At 49.0% G+C, this 19,637-nt stretch overlaps 4 protein-coding genes across 4 annotated transcripts; 3 read left to right on the top strand and 1 right to left on the bottom strand.

Moving 5' to 3' along the window:
• Positions 1-601: 601 nt before the first annotated feature.
• On the top strand, positions 602-2,219 carry C8Q69DRAFT_441545 (HotDog domain-containing protein; the record flags this gene model as incomplete). Its single annotated transcript, XM_028628757.1, has 5 exons — positions 602-892; positions 948-1,012; positions 1,073-1,369; positions 1,429-1,610; positions 1,666-2,219. 5 exons carry the CDS (start codon positions 602-604, stop codon positions 2,217-2,219), a joined length of 1,389 nt encoding a protein of 462 aa, XP_028486992.1.
• Positions 2,220-2,747: 528 nt separating this feature from the next.
• C8Q69DRAFT_504015 (VPS4-associated protein 1) lies at positions 2,748-3,498 on the top strand (the record flags this gene model as incomplete). Its single annotated transcript, XM_028632547.1, has 4 exons — positions 2,748-2,858; positions 2,939-3,199; positions 3,263-3,333; positions 3,384-3,498. 4 exons carry the CDS (start codon positions 2,748-2,750, stop codon positions 3,496-3,498), a joined length of 558 nt encoding a protein of 185 aa, XP_028486991.1.
• Positions 3,499-9,104: 5,606 nt separating this feature from the next.
• Positions 9,105-11,239, bottom strand: C8Q69DRAFT_132508 (dual specificity phosphatase). Its single transcript, XM_028625325.1, has 4 exons — positions 11,043-11,239; positions 10,702-10,923; positions 9,982-10,338; positions 9,105-9,892 (listed from the first exon to the last, which is right to left on the bottom strand). The coding sequence occupies exons 1-4, from the start codon at positions 11,084-11,086 to the stop codon at positions 9,439-9,441; spliced, it is 1,077 nt and encodes a 358-aa protein (XP_028486990.1). The 5' UTR covers positions 11,087-11,239; the 3' UTR covers positions 9,105-9,438.
• Positions 11,240-16,942: 5,703 nt separating this feature from the next.
• Positions 16,943-19,593, top strand: C8Q69DRAFT_132383 (hypothetical protein). Its single transcript, XM_028625324.1, has 3 exons — positions 16,943-17,640; positions 17,782-18,846; positions 18,928-19,593. Exons 1-3 carry the CDS (start codon positions 17,156-17,158, stop codon positions 19,481-19,483), a joined length of 2,106 nt encoding a protein of 701 aa, XP_028486989.1. The 5' UTR covers positions 16,943-17,155; the 3' UTR covers positions 19,484-19,593.
• The last annotated feature ends 44 nt before the right edge of the window (positions 19,594-19,637 follow it).

Below are 19,637 nucleotides of genomic sequence, written 5' to 3'. Positions count from 1 at the left end.
AGCTTTGTAAATCAAGCTTTCGATCTGCGCTTCGGTTCCTGCGGTACCGGATGCGCTGTTGTAGCTGTCTCGGGCGAGTCGGATATCGGCTCGTGGTTGCATAGGTAGAAGTGGCCCTGTTCCTGTATAGATGGAGCCATTGTTGCTGCAGTCTGTCCCCATCTGTACCATTAGTCACTTAGCGTGTCCAGTTGATGTATATCGGCTGCCTGGGAAATGATCGTGAAGATGCGCATCGAAAGAGTTCATGGCGGGATGATGTCATTAGATATTCCCGAAAGATGCCGTTTGCGAAATTCACAAGCGCGCATTGAGCGCACTCTGGGCGCTATACCGAGTCCGTGGTAAGAGAACATGGCGTATCGAATGGAAAACTGCTGTACGGATAGAAATGAAACAACAACATTGTTCATGACGGCGGTGCTGGGCGATCAAGGCTAATTGATGTTCCCGTCTGACGGATCAGTCTTCACCCGGAACGGGAAAACTAGCATTGCGACTTTAGATTCCGGAGTCATTCTGAATCATCCCACAAGATAGTAACTAATAATCGCAAACCTGCTATCACCATCCTGCAGTAGAACCGTACTGAAAGGGAATCATGTTCGGGATCGGTAGAAGGACGGCTTTGGCCAGTTCTAGGCGCGCCGTGTCTACACCATGCACTAGGGCCTCGAAGCAGTTCCAACCTCTCCTGTCGAGGGACTTCCATCCAGCACAGGCTAATGCAGCATCTCGGCCGACATGGCTGCCAATGCGTGTGAAGACGCCTTGGATTGATGCCCTGACGAAGGCTCGAGAGGATGCTGCCAACTCCCAGGGAAAGGCTCCGGCGGAGCACTCGGGGCCCGATCTTACCCCGAGAAGGATGTCCGATAGCTACTACTGCGCGGTGAGTGTGCATGGTTCATGTAAAACTGGATACTCTGCTCATTAGAGCTTTTCAGGTGTTGCCCCTGGCACAAGACAAATGGCTGCTGGACTCGTATCTCAATGCAACGGGCCGTATCAGGTAAGTCCAGACGACGGGAATGCTTCAAGTTTAGAGCATCAAGCTAACTCCATCGGACAGATTGGGAGCTCTGTTTATGGACCTTGATGCATTTGCGGGTGTCGTTGCGTACAGACATACCGGCGACGCTGTAGCCACGGTGACTGCTGCGGTGGATAGGATCACCATTGAGAACCAACTCAAGGAGATTTGTGATCTAGAGATCAGCGGACAGGTCACTTATGCAACTGGCAGGTCCAGTATGGAGGTCTCCCTCCAGGTAGCCAAAGCGCCCGCAGATGGAGAACAGGTGAAGCCAGAGGACGTTCTCATTACCTGCGCTTTCACCATGGTGTCCCTCGACCCTATCACGAGAAAGTGGGTGTTGAAGCCTACCTGCATGGAAACATCGAGCTCTTTACTGATATGCTCCATAGGCCTGTCCCTGTTGCCCCTCTCAAGATAGAGACGGAGGAAGAACGGCGTCTCTTCAAAAAGGGAGAAGCCAACTACAAAGCTAAGAAGTCCTTGCGACAGCGGAGCTTGCTGGAACAAGCGCCGAACGACGAAGAGAGCAACCTTATCCACTCAATGTGGATGAAGGAGGCTTCATGGTCGAGTAAGCAGTCTTCATCGCGAGGCAAAACGAGTCAGACCATACTGACTCTCAATAGACCCTAACGTTCCGGACAAGCGACCTTCCAACGTAGTCTTTATGAACGACACGGTCCTCAAATCAGCCATGATCATGCAGCCACAGCACCGCAATCGTCACAACTTCATGATTTTCGGTGGTTTCCTCTTGAGACAGTCGTTCGAGCTGGCCTTCTGCTGTGCAGCCTCTTTTGCTCACGCCAGGCCGACTTTCATCGCGTTGGACCCGAGCACCTTTGAAAACCCTGTGCCTGTGGGCAGCGTGTTGTATCTGAGAGCGTCAGTTTCCTACACCGAGCCTGAAGGTAAGGAGGGTGATGAGACCAAATTCACCAAGGTCCAGGTCAGAGTCGACACCAAGGTTCGCGATGTTGAGCACGGAACGAGAAAATCGACCGGCATGTTCAACTACACATTCCTGGTAGAGAAGGACATCCAGGTCATGCCGAAGACCTACGATGAGTTTATGATCTGGATAGATGCGAGAAGACGTGCAGAGAACGCGAAAGGCATTATGCCCGGCTCGTTGGGACAGCACGCTCTGAAGGCGATGGAGAAGGGCTTAACGGAGTAGTTCGAGACTTACTCTAAGTTTTCGTTGTATCCGTCCCTTAATCTGTCCGTCATGAGGGTATATTGTGCTTGCATTAGGGAGGGTTTTTCATTTTCACTAATTCGCATATTAAGGCCGTAGTTTGTGTGATAGAAGAAACAGATATTAGAGTGTGGTCAACACATTGCCTGAAAGCTGATGCTGAATAGCCATCAGAGGCCAGAAAGATAATGGTACAGTAATACAAGATTCATTTGTACTCAACCCCGCAAGGAGGGTAATCATTCTACGACCAATGTATTCCGGACGCAAAAGATGTTCTCTGTCGTTGCTGAAACTTGCTTGTCGTCCCTAATTCAATCACATGACCTATCTAGATCTATCAAGATCGGAGCCCGCAATTCCGCCCGACGACTGGAACACCCCGCAACAGTACCTCTGAATAGCTATTTTCTCTGCCATTTCGGCGACAGTTCGGCCCCAGAATACCAGAAGCAGTGTCGGGGGATTTCTGGAATTGTTCAGGAAGGAATTGTAGTCCTCAGAACGATGTCTCTCCCTAATGTGTGGCACTTACGCCGCGTGGCGGACAGCTCCGCCAAGGCATGCTACATCTGCTATAAACCGTCTACAAGCGTGTTGATTACGCCTGACAATAAAGTAAGAGTTCCCTATATATCGGTCCATCGCATAAATCTGTCCGGTGTCCTCAGTAGAGCTGGTTTCTCTGACTTATGCAGGATTTCTTCTATGTTTGTCCTGCACATTTGAAGGACCGGGGGTTCTGCTCTCCTATTGTCGACTCGGAAAAGGAGGCGGCAAAGAAGAAGGAAGAGGCACTAGCACTCGAGATCGAAAAGGTGAAGAAAGAGTATGAGGAAAAGCAGCGAAGGAAGAAAGAAAAAGAAGACAAGGAAAAGAAGAATGATAAAGGGGAAGACGGTAAAGATAAAAAGAAAAAGGAGGAATCAGATGATGCAGAGAAAGAGAAAAATGAGAAGGTGCTTTCCCTCGAAAACTAAACGTATCTTTGCTTCTAAAGACAGGTGTTGACGCTGAAACAGATCGACGCCATCAAAAAAGCGGCAACTGAATCCAAACCGGACGATACTCCACGTGTTTTCTCCCTCCACAAGTACGTCACGAAGATGGAGATGTCCTGGTAATGTAGACTGACTGATTTAGGAACTTTTATCAGATGCGAGTTGACAGGCTCCGCAACATCGAGCTTGCAAAAAGGAACCGTGAGCGGCTGAGGGATTCGGCACTCTTCCCATCCGTCCCGACTGGAGAACCCTGAGCTGTGGCAAGGTAATAGGCCAACTATCGCAAATATAGTATCAGCATCAAGCAAACAGGGTTCCTATTATCAATATGCATATATCAATATGCATACGTCAATACGTACTGAAAGAGCATGCCACTGAATTCGGGGGAAAGGAAGATACACCGTGAGATCACGATAGATGTTCTTGTCTTACTCCCATGACCGACAACGAGAGAGGATTACAGACCGTACCCCCAAAGTCAACATGGTTCCCCTCTCCTATACTGCAATGGGATGACTGCTAGGTCAGCATTGGGACTGACCTGCAGTGCCATCGTGACGATGCATCGCTGTTTGGTTCGTCGGACATTCACCTGACTAGAAAATTCGATATGATCTGCAGTAACTGGTAAGCACTATTATCGCTTACCCGTCTAACTCTTCGAAATCTCGGAAGTTCCCGGTTGACAAAACGGGTATCTGCAGCTATTCCAGGGATATCGACCATACGACAACAGCAATTAGACCATGAAGTAATCGGTCCAATATTGCGGGGTCAAGCTCTAGATTCAAAGTTGATAGTCATATACTCCCAACGTGATCGGCAATATATCGACAATGTTCAATTTAGTCCGCCAAGATGAGTCGTGGAGAGATCTACCTTATTGCCTCATCTATTCAATTATTTCTCTAGATAAATGGAAAAGTGGTGACACAAACCTCGAGGCCGATGCTATAGAGCAGATCTCCAACTATATTCAGCCTACGCTCGAGACTCTCTGGATAATGAAAGGTTACCTACAATCAGGTAGTGACTGGGGCCGCTGTCTGGTCCATCCAATGAAGCTTAGTCTACCATTGACTATCTCGACACTCCACAGGTCATATTTTCCGATAGTACCAAAAGTTATGTGTCACTCATCAGCCATACCATGGGTCACTGATCGTCTTGATTGTTGGGATGGCGATGCGAGTCTTTTTACTTGGTGCTAAACGTCTGATGGCTGTCAGAAACCTCTCCCATGGCCACAGCCAGCCTTAGAGATCATGATCCTTACGAGAGAAATGTGGAAAGCACGGACAACTGGACCGTCTATGAGCATCTTAGTGCTCAATATCATGGGGGCAGCCCCCGTCCCGAAGGTAAGCGCTAAGGTACTTGCTCCGCATCTGTGGCCGGCTAATTGTCACTGGCGCATCGGGTAGACGTACAAGCTTCCATGCCTATGCGTGACAGCATGCCTCACCTTATCCTCGTATCCATATCAGCCCTAAACAGCAGTCTCCGTCAAAAGGGCCGCCACATGAGCGGTTATGCAACCCGATTGATACAATATTGCAACCACAGGTGTGAGACTGTGTGGGTGAGCACGTACAGCGTGCGGGAGACTTTGTCCTATTTCCTATGATGTCAAAGTGTGGCGAAGAATCCATCCTTGCGCTCAAAAACGGAATAAATATCGAAGCTACCCTTGTTGATCTATCCTCCCCGCATCTACAACACGAATATGGAAAATTTAATATTATTGCTGTATAAACTAAGGGTCTGATCGCCATTTTCTTTACTTATTCTGTCCGTTAGGCCGACCTTCTGCTGCGATCACCAGAGCTATATGTATGGCCACGCCCTGCAAGTCCACCAGGATCTTATCTGCATGCATTATATTGATACATGCACTACTTCTAACCCATTCTCCTCGATGACGGCTGTAATTTACCATCACAGGTGCTTATCCGCTCAGACCATCATGCATTGATTCTCTCCAGGCAGAGGACACCAACAGGTTGCATACACTAGCCACCGAAACCGAGTCCTCGAGAAACTGTTGTCATTTGAGATATCCCCATGCTGCAGATGGCTCAGGTAACCATGCATGTGTATTATGTTGCAGTTATAGTACTTGCACGGTCTATATTAAAACAATCGTCCTGCCTTCAATGGTATTTCTTGGGAAATACGTGATCGATGCATATGTCTGAGTGGGCATACTGCAATGCATATTTGCTTCAGCTCTTCAACGATCCTTTCTCTATGCTGTCCCCCCTCATTTGTCTTTGCATACCTAGACTTGCCGTACATCAGCATGCATGCATAGCACACACACTTATTTAGCAGTCTAACTATGTGTTGTCGTCTTCTATAGACTCCCTCCTTCTCAAGGATAGCTCCTTGTCAACTTGTCTTCCGTGAGCGTCAACATAGCAACTTCTTAATTCGGTTCGGGCTATCGATTAATGGTATCGTAAGTTGTGGTTCAACTTCAGTTTAGGCATATACCAGAGATACATCCCATCAAGCAGACAGAGTTAAACTTGATAATCACAATATCAAACTAGATTCCATGAACCAAGGCCTTTCTGATATTGCTATTATTTTTCTTGGGTTTGTTTCTTTTTAATGAATCAAATACGACAGTATAGAGAGTATATAGGATGTGCTATATACTTAAAATCTTCTATTGTCCTTTATGGATAGCAATATCTTGAGGATTATCGCCCAAGTATATAATATATATCGCCGTTTTTTATAAGCTAGCCTGTTTAGAGAGTAAGTATATCAAATAGCATAGAAGTAACGTCTCTTAGATCTATCTCTAGGGTGAGATTTGAAGCTATATTCATCTCCTATAGCGTATAAAAAAAATCTAGACATTGCTATATCTTTCTTGGGTTTATTTCTTTTCAATAAACCGAATACAATAGTATAGAGGGTATATAGGACGTGCTGTATATTTAGAACCCTCTGCTGTCCTTTGCAGATAGCGATATCTTGAGGACTAACGCGCAAGTGTATATATCTACGTCGCCGCTTTCTATAAGCTAGCCTATTTAGAAAGTATATCTAATAGCACGAAAGCAACGTTCGATTTAAACCATCTTGCTTGAACCTAGCTCTAGGGGGAGGTCTAAACCCATATCTATCTCCTATGACATACAAAGAATCTAGATCATTTTTCTACCCTATAATATATTCAGGACGTGCTGCAAACGGATAATTAACAAATTACCTGGACATTCGCTTTATGCGCCGATAGAATATACTATCCATTCTAAAACTAACTATTGCAGTTAGGATTATATTCTGTGGAACAGATATATTATGATTTTACTTAATTATGCGAGCGCGACTAAATTCCGATATTAGTGCGAAGGACAAGATAACTAGACAGTGATTAGTCTATTATAGCCGTCCAGTATAATAGGCAGTAATGATTTCCGGAGCAATTCTTCTCCTTTTATTTATATGATAATAGAATCTAGATAGATCTAGCTATAAATTATAGAGCGATCTCGCTAGTTTAAGTACGTGATTAGATCTCTGTAACTGATTGGTCACGGGATTATTGTACTGTACACATGCACATATACTGTAGAAGAATAAACTTGGTTAAGATATTATTTTTCTTCCATCTATCGGGTAACAAAGATAGAAAAACATCCGAAATAGAAGGAGAATGTCGGTTATGTCATACTCTTACCTATAATTAGTTACGAGTTATATCCACACACTGAAACAAAAACTCCTTAGTTTCGAGGTCCCCGAAATCGCCGAATCCGAAATATGAGCTACGCTACGTGGATACCGAATTTGGGGGGTTTGACGTTATTATTGTGATAGTTTATTTATTTCCCCCTGAATTGATGCTTATGCCCAGACGCTATCAGTTGTCAATTTCTTTTTGGCATTTCGCCTCCTTCATTGAGGAGACAGTGATACAACTAGCATTGTTCGAGGATTATAGACTCCGAAAGGCTACGCTCGTTTTCAACTTTGACCCTGGGTTTGGGGGCGTCAGACTGAACCTTAGAGGGCTGATACTTGTTGGATGATTGGGTCTAGCCCTCGTACACTGCCCAGAAGTAGGAACCCTGGGATGCCATGGTCCCTGAATTGGCCAAAGTGGCCGCCGCAGTGGCGACTCTGGCCAACAACGCTGGAGATGATTGGGGGTTCACTTCAGCTTTTGAGTAGGTAACTCCCATACCAGGAAAGGGACTGGAGAAATTTTGTTACAGATGGAGGAGATGAAGGATTTATCGCGACTTCCGGCAGTGAATCCCGGTTGGCGCCATAGCCCTGGTGCGAAATAGGAGAGCAACAACAATAAAGTGACCGATCCACAGAGTGACAGAGCCTAGAGGTGACTATTAGCCAAGACGCGAGAAGCATTGCTTTCTGCGTGTCAAGGACGGGCAAGTGAATGTGCGGACCAGAAAAGGAACGGTAGTCTACACCTTGATCTACCATTTTAGTTTTCTGCTGCCTCCGAGCAATCTGTGACACAACATCCAAGCTGCTTCTTCCACACAACTGTCTCCTGGGATGTGCTGATCAGTGTCCGTTGTGTAGATAGAAGCGCAAGGATCATCGTTTTCGGATGTCAGATCCCCTTAGCTCTGGTCGGCTACGGGAATGGGCTAATCCATGCATGTTTTTTCTCCGACTGGCGGCAAAGAGGTAATTAACAATGCCCTTGAATAAGGCTTGGAAGGAAGCTGGTGACGCGCCAAAAAAAAAAAAAAAAAGGACAATACAGTAGGTTAATCGACGGCTGGGACATTTCGGTCCCGCAAACTGGCGGTGCGCCTAGCGGCTACAGTTTGATTCTCACTTCGCGCTGACCGCTCTTTGCGGTCAACATTGCTCGTGGGCGGTGGCGAGACAGAAAATCTCTATGACGGCCTGACACGTTATAGAACAATCAATTTCAGTTCATCTGCGAAGCCGGTTATGATCCGGCCGAACTTGACAGGCAACTAAATCGATAGAAGATCCCCGATTGCACAGGGGCTGACGAAACTGCCGAGCGCCTCAAGCGAGCAGTCCAATAATGAAGCTCATATCCTTCCCTATGGCGCCTGCGGCGGTCTTAGAGCTCATACTGAGTCCTTAGCCGGCGAGCAGGGCCGTTTTTCTGACTCGTGCGATACACTAGACTGCCATGGCGCGACCGCTCCAGCTTTTCCCGGAGAATACGGATGAATACCCTGCAAGATCTTTGCGCTGCCACAGTGAATTCCCTCGGCGACCATTCTCAGTATTGAGGCTGTTACCGATGGCGAGGCTATAAAGTTATCATTCGACTTCTTCAACGCTGGTTCGACACATCCAACAGCGTCAGAGCCTGAATTACCTCTTGAGGATGTGCAACGGAAGGATGTAACAAGTGGAGCCCATGGGTGAGGTACCGTACCAAGCTCGCGGGTGACGGAAATCCATGAAAGCCACGAGCTGGAGCATGCATATGGGGTAATGATTTGCAGGATCCAAGCGTACGCCAACAGACGGTGTCTGCAAGAGCCATGGTTGCTGTCGCGCTGTGGCCTCAGGCTCTAACATGAAAATATTCCATTGACAACTCTCGTATTGTAGCCCGAGGCAGCAACTACTTGATCTTAAGAGGTGATGTCTTTGTCTGCTTTACGCGCCGAATATCAGATAATGGTAAGGCCTCTGGGAAACATGATGGCCATGATAATCATTTTGATCTCTATGTCGGATCTATGAACCTGAAGAGGTTAACGGCTCGAGATTTCGGTCATCATCCAATGTCTGCTGTTGGTATAGGACGCTCTCCGATCGGCCAATGTGCAGGCCCGATCTAACCATTCAAACCTGCGTAGTCAGAATAGATATGACAGAAGGACTTCTGTTCTAGTCTTCCTGCATTAACCGTTCGTGGTAATCTCTGACGCATCTGGCAATCATTTGCCTGAGCTGTACCCTAGAGTGAGGTATCCCGAAACGTATGCTGTCTAACTCCACGGCCATTTGCCACTGGGGATCACTGGATGTAATAGACTGCTGCGCTTAATGATCCTATGAAGATCGGATCAGTCGCTGGACTGAATGTCAACAGTTTCGCCGCTGCAACTAACAGACCTCGCTATCAGCGAGGGGTCTGTCACTGGTCGATATTGGCGTGTCCGAATGCATGGTCACCTAATTTTTTTTATCTATTGTGATTGTCTTCAGAGGTTATTTCGTCCCGTCCCTGGAGCTCCCGCGTCGAAAGACCTCATGCCGGGCGGTAGACGGATGCCCATTGCACCAAGCCTTGCATTGGGCGTCGCGTTCCCCTTTGGGGACTTTCGTTCCAGAACATCAACTCTAGCCCTTGCGACTCCCATAGCAGGTACGATCCATTTGCCACAACTGCACTGCATTCCCTGCCATGCAAATTTCCCGATATTAGATCCACAGCTGGGGTTTGGACATGTCAGACGGCCTGAAAGTGGTGCATCTTCTGCTTGCTGGACAGAGTCTGAATGGTCAGCAGGAGGCGTCGACGGGAAAAGAGATGGCCTCATCCAAGTCAGAGCATGCAGAAAGATATGAGCACATTCGGGTTCCACTGCGCCCCGAGACTTCTTCTGGCTCGGCTTCTCATGGGGTATGATAAACGGCGTAGTTGCCAACATTCGCCTATATAGCGCCAGATAGGATTAGTGTTCAATTTCGAGTGACAATGTCGAGTGGGCAAATATAATCTTCTGAGGTGCATGGAGGCTTACCGGCATTTTCGACATTTAATCTCTGTCGTTTGTCCACAATAAGATTCAGTGCTGACTGGTTGTTCATCTTCGAATCGTATGGCGTCTAATTCTGGAGCTCGACCACATGCAACGCTCTCCTCGACTTCGCGATGATAAAGCCATCTTTGATAAATCGGATGTCCAGAGACATCATCAGGACAGCCCATTTGATGATAAAGAGTCAGTTGCTGCATGAAACCCTCATTAGGTTCACATAGTGGTCTCCCTTCTCTTATTAGAGCGAGAGCAGCTTCTGGGTTTGTCGTGTGACGATCTCGGTGGAGAAGGAAGGCAATACAGATTGTAGCGGAGCGAGACTTGCCCATCGCACTGTGGCTCCTGTTAGTCAAAACTATGATATCCAGGATAAGTACACTAGAAAGTCATAAAACATCTGGGACAAGTGGGCTAGAGAAACCCCAACGAAGTATGGTGACTCGAGACTGCACATGATCTGATATTCTTGTACATAGAAGTCACATGACATGAGACATCCCCGACAACAAAAAGGAAACTATGCCGCATCATTTCCATGATCCACTAGTACTCGGGCGATGATGGCAAGAAGGATATAGAAAAGAAGAAGAATATAAGAGAAAGGAGGTACGAGGGATCGGTAAAGAGAGGAAATTTACAGGTAGGGGGATCAATTTGAGACATGATGTATTGCCAAATTAGGAAACCAGGTATTCTACTCACCAATGGATTAGGACACTGCCACCTTCATCAAGTCCCGACTGAATGAAAGCGATGGCGCGCGGGAAATGCTCCAAGATATTTTCATCATCGACATCGTCGACCTCGATAGCTAGGTGCTTGTAAGGAGCAAAGAGATCCTCTGATGGCTGAAGCCGCAACACGGAGACAATATGTGTAATATTTGCTCTAGTTAATGCGGCCTTGTTCTTGAGAGACAGGAAGCTAAAGCACAGCGGACGCTTGTCAGCACGTTCCAAAAGGCGGCTTGACCCGCTGCAAGGCCAGCTCAGGTGCTGGAAGGCCAAAAGTGTCTTGAGGGAGGTCGTTCTAGGGTTACCCACCCGCCTATGTAGATATTTTCACCAGGAACTTGATTCATCGCCATGGCGACAGCACACCCATCCAGATAATGAGAGAGTGACGTCCGCAAGATGAAATATGGACTGTAACGTGGGTATTATTTAATAATAGCCTGATACCGTCTCCGCGCCCGCTGGGAAGAACTGGGGAAGTTCTCTTCTTCAGAGACTTTTCCTGGCCAGGCTGCTTGACTAATCGAGTAACTAAGGGACGGATAGTTTTAGCGGGGCTGGCGATATCTGCTTAGGGCACAGGGCTAGGGCTAGGGCTAGGGCATGCCATGTGATGACGCCAGATCCAATCTCGTGAGCCATGGTTAACCCGCTTCTAATTCCCCTCATTCACCAGGACTACCGGTAGACTACCATACGATGGACTCTGGAGACACAGCGAATATCAGATGTCGCGACTCTTGAGTCCAAGCAGGCCCATGGGTCTTGCTGCTGACCCATCTCCCGTGTTTTTGGGGATTATCCAATGACAAGATCCATCTGCCATGAGGATGCTCCATAGCCTATTATTATCTCAAGGCATGATTCGATTGTGGTTCACTGCAACAGCACAGCCCTGTTGAGACGTCATGTATTTCCCGCATTCAAGATCTCCCGAGACAATTCCTAGTTCGATGGGTTGTGAAAGAATCTTGGTCCATGGCTCCATGCAGATCTGGTAGTCTTCAGGGGCTTCCCATATAGCCATACATGTCTCGATAAAGAATAGCTGGTTCTCACTTAGCTGCAGCCCCATCGTTAGACTAATCCCTATGAGCTCTTTGCTGCTTGGAAGCAAACCAATCCTCACATAACAGCAAAAGGAGTTCCGTGACGTATTATTATTATAGATAAGCAGCTACGCCGCACCTGTGCTTCTGTCTGACTCTGACCAGTGTCTTTGAGGCCAGATGACAAGTCAGCTGCACCAGTAACAAGGAATCCTATAGTCACACTATTTCCCTGTTCTGAAAACGTATTTTGTAGACGGGGCTTGCGCCCTCCTCGGAGGCCCGGCATCCCCATTGGCACCATCTACAGTGGTTGAAAGTATATCTCAGCAGCAAGCCAGTAAGGTGCAGGATTCAAGCCTTCTCCGTACGAAAAGGAACAATTTTCGATTTCCGTTGATTCTGCGGGTCTGCAAGAAGCACCGTAAGTGTAGCTTAGCTTAGCTGCTCACTATTTCCAGACAAAATAAGCCTAGCACCAACTCAATGACATGACAGTCTTGGCTAGACCTCCTTGGGTACGTGGGGTATTCTTAACAGATTATTGTTATGAATATGGTGAGACTGCGCGACTGCTAGGTTACTAGTCTGCCCTGCGTTAAGCTAGACCATCGGGATTTGGAACAACGACGTCGGGTAATTGCACTTTGTTTGTTGCACATATGGCGAAGTGTCTCGAGGACTAACCAATCTTGAAAAATGATAAATATCCTGGAAGCTGTCGCACCCCGCACTCGACCGGTAAGCTGGACACATCAGGCTTTCTTTGTTAATCGTTTCGACCGCAATCTCCGTTGAGACCGTGCCCCAACACATGAGGATCGTCTGATATCCCGGGTAGCTCCACTGTGTCAGGGTAGAGCTCTACTCTGGACGCCCCGACTCTCTGCAGGGGAGCGAAGAAAGACAAGACCCCGGATGATGGAGCATGCTCAGGGCCAAGCAGAACGAACGATCGATCACTGATGAAATACGGAGTAATAGAGACAGTATCATAGTAACCCAAGTCGGCCGTAATCATGATGACGAACTGTCCGTAGAGCAAGGACCACAGGGCGATCAATCAACGATATATCTCCGAAGAAGTGCCCAATCCGGCGGAATGGGATGCCGGTTCGTGGAACGCCACAGCCTAAGGGCACCTGGAGGTCATGGTTATTATTATTATGATCATTATGACTATTATTATTGTGATGGGTGTCGGTGTGGTGGTGTGGTGGTTATGGAGGTCATCTGGAGGGATCACTGCGGCAGCTCATTAAACGTCCCTTGACTAGAGCCGTGTGCACGGGCACGTAGCCGCAGCCTCTTAAGGCTGACGGCGCCCGGACAGTAACCTAGCCTAACTTTATATTGCAGCGGCGCTTCAGGGCGCACCCTGCCGTCTCCCTAGCCTGCCTCGATAATCCTCATGCGCCCTGTCGCTGCGTGCGACCCGCGGGATTCGATGCAGCCCAGGGGGAAGCAGCAGGCAGAGCAGTAGTGCGTTCCTGTCTGACAATCTTCCGGTCTTGGGATGCAGTCAGGGCTCCAGAGAAGATTGCAATTAACCCGTCAGCGGATAGCTTTGACATCCCGCTGGAACACCAACTTCTCTCTGAATTCGCCATCGAACGACAGACCTGTCAAGTTTAATTGGCACGGCCTGCCGACAAGTTCTGGGCCAGCGTCGCATGCCCGAATCAAATACATCTGATCGACGCGCTGACCTCAGGAATTTTTTGGTTGTGAAAATGCTTCCGTTGGAGTTCAGCTTGGGACTCGATGGGGGGCCTCGCAGATGGGCTCCCAGCAGCGCTCAACTTCTTGCTGAGCTTGTGTGGATCCGTTGTCCAGTGCTGGCAATCGGCGCTTACGGGGCATAATAATGGATGGGCTGGGTGTCCACCTGGACAGTTGCGTAACAGCTTCTTTTGGTTAGGGAGACAGGCACCTCTAAACGGGTTGACAATAATCTCTTTGTATGTAAACATGGGCGTCTGCCGTCAGAACTTCGATACACCACTGATGATGTGACCATCCTGGTTTGACACTTGGATCCTCGAGCATTGTTTTCTTTTCCCTCAACTAGGCTCCGTCATTATCAGCAGCAGCAGCCAGCGTCACTCAGGACAACTGGAGAGACTCCAGAGCGTACCCTGAATCGATTGCCATGCGCAGGGCAGACCAACAGGAATGAAGGACCTGGGACCATTATTGTGGCAGTGCAAGCTCCTCCAGGTGGAGTCGAGTCTAGCGCAACGGGTCATGCTTGACAAGGCCGCACTGAGTGGATCTGAGACTTCTCTAGGGCAGCCTTGGTCTCCGACTGCTCCTTACTATTTAACAGATGTTGCAAAAAAGGTACCACTAGGAGAAATTCGGAAAAGGGTGGTAACGAGCTTTCTGATTCTGAACAACAACAACAATAATAATAATGTCAACACATAGTTAACATACTTTGCGGGTATCGATCCTCTTGGATTATTACTTACTTGTCGACGGGGGCACGGAAAGGAAACCCTATCAACCCAATGGCAGGGTCGAGAGAAATATTAAGTGAAGCGCTTTTTCCATTCTGATCCTCTCCATACCGAACAACAACCTTTTCTGGGTTGCAGGGAGCTGCGGCGGGGGGTTTCCCGTCAGCAATGAAACAACAATATTACCCGTAGATAGACCCAGTCATCCGGACGCTGTAACATTCTGAATCGATGGTCCCAAGGGACAGATATGATTAGAGTATTCCATGTACCCCGTAAGTATACGCGACCATCGAGCTCTTTACCCCCTGCTTATCGATGATGAAAGAGGTCCCGCTAGCCCTGTGACTGCTTTGCCGCCATCGTGCACTGCATGATTGTTCGGGGCGAATCAGTGAGCCACCAGAAAACGACAGCGTACTTTTCTACACACCCTCCAAGTCAGCCATCGCGTGGCGGAATTAGTTAAGGATTCGTATGGTCCTGAACGGTCCAGAGTACTTGTACTGTACAAGCACGGCCAAGGAACACCCATAGTATGATGCCGTAGTAAAAGGATCCCTGCTCATGTTATTTTTATCAGTGTCCGCAGAGAGCGTAGATACGGAGAGAGAGGTACCTATCTAAGTGTATGGAGACTAGAGATTCTGGTCCCGTGGACGAGGAGGAAATTAATATTTTCTGTAACTCCGTAGTAGTAGGAATAATAGTGTCCTTGACCATGTTATGGCTTGACTTGCCTTAATGAACCGTTGCCTCCTACTACTGCGAAGTGCTTGCTCTCTTTGGACTGGATAGCTCTCCATCTAGTCGAGTAGCTCGTGTTCACCGCTCCATGGAGGATTCTCATAACCTTCTAGCGTGTCCGTCGGCCCCGGGCCCCAACGATGATCAGACGCGTCGTTGGATTTGTTCCCCTCGGGACGGTCCATGGTACGAAGGAGGGACGAATAATGGCACACACAGACAGTCCTGCTCTGATGTACGCTCCTGTCAGTGCCAAATACACATGCTCTGTTTGGGTTTCTGCGGTGCGCTGTCTGGGGGGGCGTCTGTGCTGGGCTGCATGTATCACCGGTTAAATCTGTCTTTTCTAACAACGGACGGACGGGTCTGATACCATTATTGCAACGCAGACTGGATCATCCTCACCAACCCCAAGCGAGTCTCTGAGGGTTTTCCTTTTTCTTTCTCTTCTGTCCTTTTGGCTCTGAGAAGGGCGGTAGCTGATCTGCCCAAGGCCTGTCCACTGGCGCACCACCGTCCAGAAAAAACGCACGGCTCCACGACGGCTATCCCGAAGCGCCAGAACGAAACCATCCCCAGTTAAACCGCTTGGTGTCACGGTCTGCCCTACTGCGGCCACCCTGGTCCTGGTTCGAGAGAAGTTAATTCAATTCCAATAATCGAACGTGAGGGTCCTGGGAATCCACCACGCCCTGCCAGCTCCCGCCAGCCCGCAGCCCCCATGAAGCCTTGCCTGGCCGTTCCGGCGCGGGCCTTTTCCAACGGCGTGAGTTCATGTCTCCAGCTAACAGCACAGTACGTATCACTAGACCGTCTCTGCTCCAGCTAGAGCCACTGGACTGTCTCTCTTGACAAGTGACAGTCCTGCAAATCGGCCCTGGGGCTTGTCGCCCACCCTTCCGCGGGCTTGGCATCTGCGATCCTGGCCCATCTGCTCGTCTCGTCTGTTACACCCCATACGGTGTACGGACTCGAAGCCAGCTCCCGCCATCCCAGCGCGCGCTGGGAGAAAAAAAAAAAAAGAGTGCCCACAGGAGCTGCAGCTGGTGCGGATACCGATGCGAATGATAGTCTCAATCCTCTTCGGATCTCGCTCGTTCTCTTAACTCTCCTTCTTCCCTGCGCGCGCGCTCTCGACCGGAACAGCACACCCTGCAGTGCGGAATTCGGCTGTTGTCTTGCTGGTCAGCGGCGAACCAAGAGCGTTCACTGTCAACATTCAACAAATTGCGCCCCCCCACAGGTGGCGGGTGCAATCATACTCCCTGTCTAAGAGAGAGAAAGAGAGACAGCTCTTTTCCGCGCTGTGTCTCGAACGGAAATATCCATCGACGACTGGTCTGGCTTGCGGGCTTGGGAAACTTTTCTGCACAACCGCGGCATATAGTATACTTAGGCTACCCTCGCGTCTCTGTCATTGTATTGGACATTATCCTTACGGGACAAAGACAGAGAGAACCCAGAAGAAAAGCAGTTTTTCTTCTTTGACAGGCTGTTCCTGATCCGTCACTGGTTGGCTGTCCACCACTACGTTCCCGTCTTGTACACACGCACGTTTGGAATCTTGATGCCGTTCACTATGCTCTTTGGCCCTTCCACTTGACCCCGCTATCCACGGTCTAACTCCACGCTGGTTGCGAAACAAAGGAAAGGGTTCCATCTGGGTGTGGTAGATACATCGACCTCACTTGATGAGTTGCAGCGGCAGACTGGATCCCCCGTTTAGAAGCCCGAATAGGGTACGTTGTTCAGCCCTACTGTCTGACAAGAGGCCGCAAGTCCATGTACCAAGCCTAACCTTACTCTTTCTAATCCAGATACAAGCGCCAAAACAAGACTATTATATCATTTCATTTCCTTCTATTAACGGGATCTACCGCGCGCCACTCTCGTCTCTTGCCCCGGCGTTCTTTTGAACAACCCACCATAACTTCTACAGGAAGCTTTTTTTCGATATTTCTCACCGACGGCGCCCATTCGGTCCTATCTCTGCCCCTCAGCTGGGCACAACGAACTACCCGAACGGAGCCGTTCCACTTGCCACCACGAGACAATTGCGAAACGCCCGTTCATCGTCCTATGCGTCTAGCTGCCGAATACTGAGAGATCATTTTTATTGCTCTCCACCCCTGGATGTTTGGCTTGAGGCAACTTTCCCTCGAATATGGAGTTCCCGCGGCTGTCCTCCCCGCCTTCGATCCACGTCCATGATTTCAACAACAGCTATGACCGCCGCATGTCCACGGTTAATTCATCGTCCCATCCTGTTGGTGAACAGTCCTTCTCATCGCCTGGGCCGATGAGGATTCCTACCAAGAATGTGCAGGACTTTGCTCCTCCTCCGCTTCCGCCTCCACCCCATATAAACGCCCTGCAATCGGGTCATGATGCTGGCTGGATTCACGCGAATTCACCTGGGTTTGGTAGTTTTGGAAAATTGACCCCAATTGACCCTGGCTCAAGCCTGTACGGAGGTCATTCACGCCCAGAACCACTGGCCAGAAGTGACAGATCAATGGTGTCTGAACTAGAAAGAACTAGTGGTACACCTCTATCCAAAAGTCCACAGCCTCCTATTAAGATTGACCTTCCTCACCGGACCGATGAGGGCTTTCGAGGTTCTGTCTCTTCAAGCATGCCAGGACCAATGTAAGTACCAGGATCAAATTTTTTCGTTTGCAGTATACCTTATTCTTTTTTTTTACCTGAGCATTGATTGTCAATTGCGCAGTATGGTTACATAGAAGGAGAGTTGTTATTGAATTGGTTGTGCTGACGTGGTGGAACCAGTCTCGAAGGTGAGCGGGATTTCTCTCGCAAGAGCGTGAAAAGCTCTTCAGATGCATACGACCAACATCTCCTCTCGAAAATCGGAAAACCACACTCTCCATCACGACACCCCGGTCCTTTGGGTATAGACGCCCGGAATTCGTTGACAGCGTTGCCTTTCCATCCACGGAGTGCGGGAACCCTTCCCTCTCCTGGCGCTCCCGACGGCCCGGGAGGTTCGTTGGAGCTTAGATGGTATAATAACTCCTCTGGAGGTATTTCACCAGGGACAAAGCTCGGATGGAAAGACTATATGGACTGCCGGAGTCCTAGTGTTGAAAGCAACGCTCCTTTCGGGCTTGACTTTGAGAATGCTGCTCGTCGATCTGCTGGTGGTGTGACTCCTCAGTCTGAGGACACGTTCAGTTTACCTAGTCGATCGAACCGGGGAAGCTATGACCAAGGCGTCTTTTCGGATGTGGAGGGCGACTTTTCTGCTGAAGATTCTACACAATATCGGCAGGGCCCCTTGGGAGAACGTACTCCCCCTTATCTCGACGGGGCGTCAACTCAGTACAAGCAGCAAGGCATGAAGAGAAGAGCGTCGACAAGCAACGGTGATCGCCAAAGGCGGACCACAGAACATCCATTCACTAATTCAACTTCTCCTAATTCCCGCTATCAAGTCTGTCCCGGATCACTGTCATCGGCCTCTTCTGCAAGCCTACGGACCGGCTCCTATGCTTCATCCGCTGGATTGTCATTGGGAGGCAGCAGTGTAACAAGCATCTCTTCATACGATCGTCTCTCCCCTGGAGGCATATCGCCCGGTTCGGAGTTCGAGCAGTACCACGAGAAGACAATCCTCAATCCCAGTCCTCCAGCATCTCTGATCGGTCAACCGGCTGCCAGAGGTGCCCAGTACTGCGCAGTGTCCGAGGCTCAGAATGCAGTAACGGCACGGAAGATGTCCGTACAGACAACGTTGAACGTGTCGAAGCCGACAGGCCCAGGGATCCAAGGCATGTTCATTTGTGACTGCTGCCCAAAGAAACCAAAGAAGTTTAGCAGCCCTGAAGAACTGAGGTAAGATATACTTGATTTACTTTTTTCTGTGAAGATCCCGCGTGTTGTATAGCGCCAAACTAACGTGGATTCACCTTCCAGGGCCCACGAGTCAGAGAAGCAATACTCATGCCAGTTCTGCAACAACCGGTTCAAGAACAAGAACGAGGCTGAGCGTCATCAGAATTCGCTCCATCTCCGTCGTCATTCTTGGTCTTGTGCTGCTCTGTCGGGCTACCAAGCTGCTTTTCACTCCTCTATCTCACCAGCGGCCCAAACCAGTGCTGGTCCCTCCCATGATACTTGCGGATACTGCGGCGAAGACTTCCCTAATTTCCCGCAACCCGACTGGGACCGCAGATTTGAGCATCTGACCAGCGTGCACAAGTTCGGGGAATGCAACAATGCCAAGAAGTTCTACCGCGCGGATCATTTCCGGCAGCATCTGAAGCATAGCCACGCAGGCACCAGCGGGAAGTGGACTAATATCCTCGAAAATGCGTGCATGAAGGATGAACCACAGGCTGAGTCCAGACTGGGAAGCATCAGTGAACAAGGGGGCCGAGGGCCCTCAAGTGTGAACGGAGCCGGTACTACGGTCTCATCAACAGGAACCCTCAGCTCAAACACCATCGATGAAGTAATGGACGAATCCTAGATCAGATCATATTCTTCCCTCATTCGCATTTACGGTACCGTTCGACTTTGGGGAAAGGAAACGTTTCACCCCGCATTTTTTCCTTCTTGGCAGGCGTCTTTCGGCTATTGCAAATATGGGCGGCGATTAATATTCGAGACCTTCTTATCCTTCG

The sequence above is a fragment of the Paecilomyces variotii genome (assembly GCF_004022145.1).
Source record: "Paecilomyces variotii strain CBS 101075 chromosome Unknown C8Q69scaffold_2, whole genome shotgun sequence".
Classification (NCBI taxonomy): domain Eukaryota; kingdom Fungi; phylum Ascomycota; class Eurotiomycetes; order Eurotiales; family Thermoascaceae; genus Paecilomyces; species Paecilomyces variotii.
Note: the sequence above shows the minus strand (reverse complement) of the source record. Positions and strands in the feature narration are given on the sequence as shown.

Coding starts and splice junctions, on each gene's coding strand:
- C8Q69DRAFT_132508 (XM_028625325.1), bottom strand. CDS start 11,086: ATGGCGATGAATCAAGTTCCTGGTGAAAATATCTACATAGGCGG. Junction 10,924..11,042: donor GAAAATATCTACATAGGCGG/GTGGGTAACCCT, acceptor GCTGTGCTTTAG/CTTCCTGTCTCTCAAGAACA. Junction 9,893..9,981: donor ATTAAATGTCGAAAATGCCG/GTAAGCCTCCAT, acceptor GGCGCTATATAG/GCGAATGTTGGCAACTACGC.
- C8Q69DRAFT_132383 (XM_028625324.1), top strand. CDS start 17,156: ATGGAGTTCCCGCGGCTGTCCTCCCCGCCTTCGATCCACGTCCATGAT. Junction 17,641..17,781: donor TCAAGCATGCCAGGACCAAT/GTAAGTACCAGG, acceptor TGGTGGAACCAG/TCTCGAAGGTGAGCGGGATT. Junction 18,847..18,927: donor AGCAGCCCTGAAGAACTGAG/GTAAGATATACT, acceptor TTCACCTTCCAG/GGCCCACGAGTCAGAGAAGC.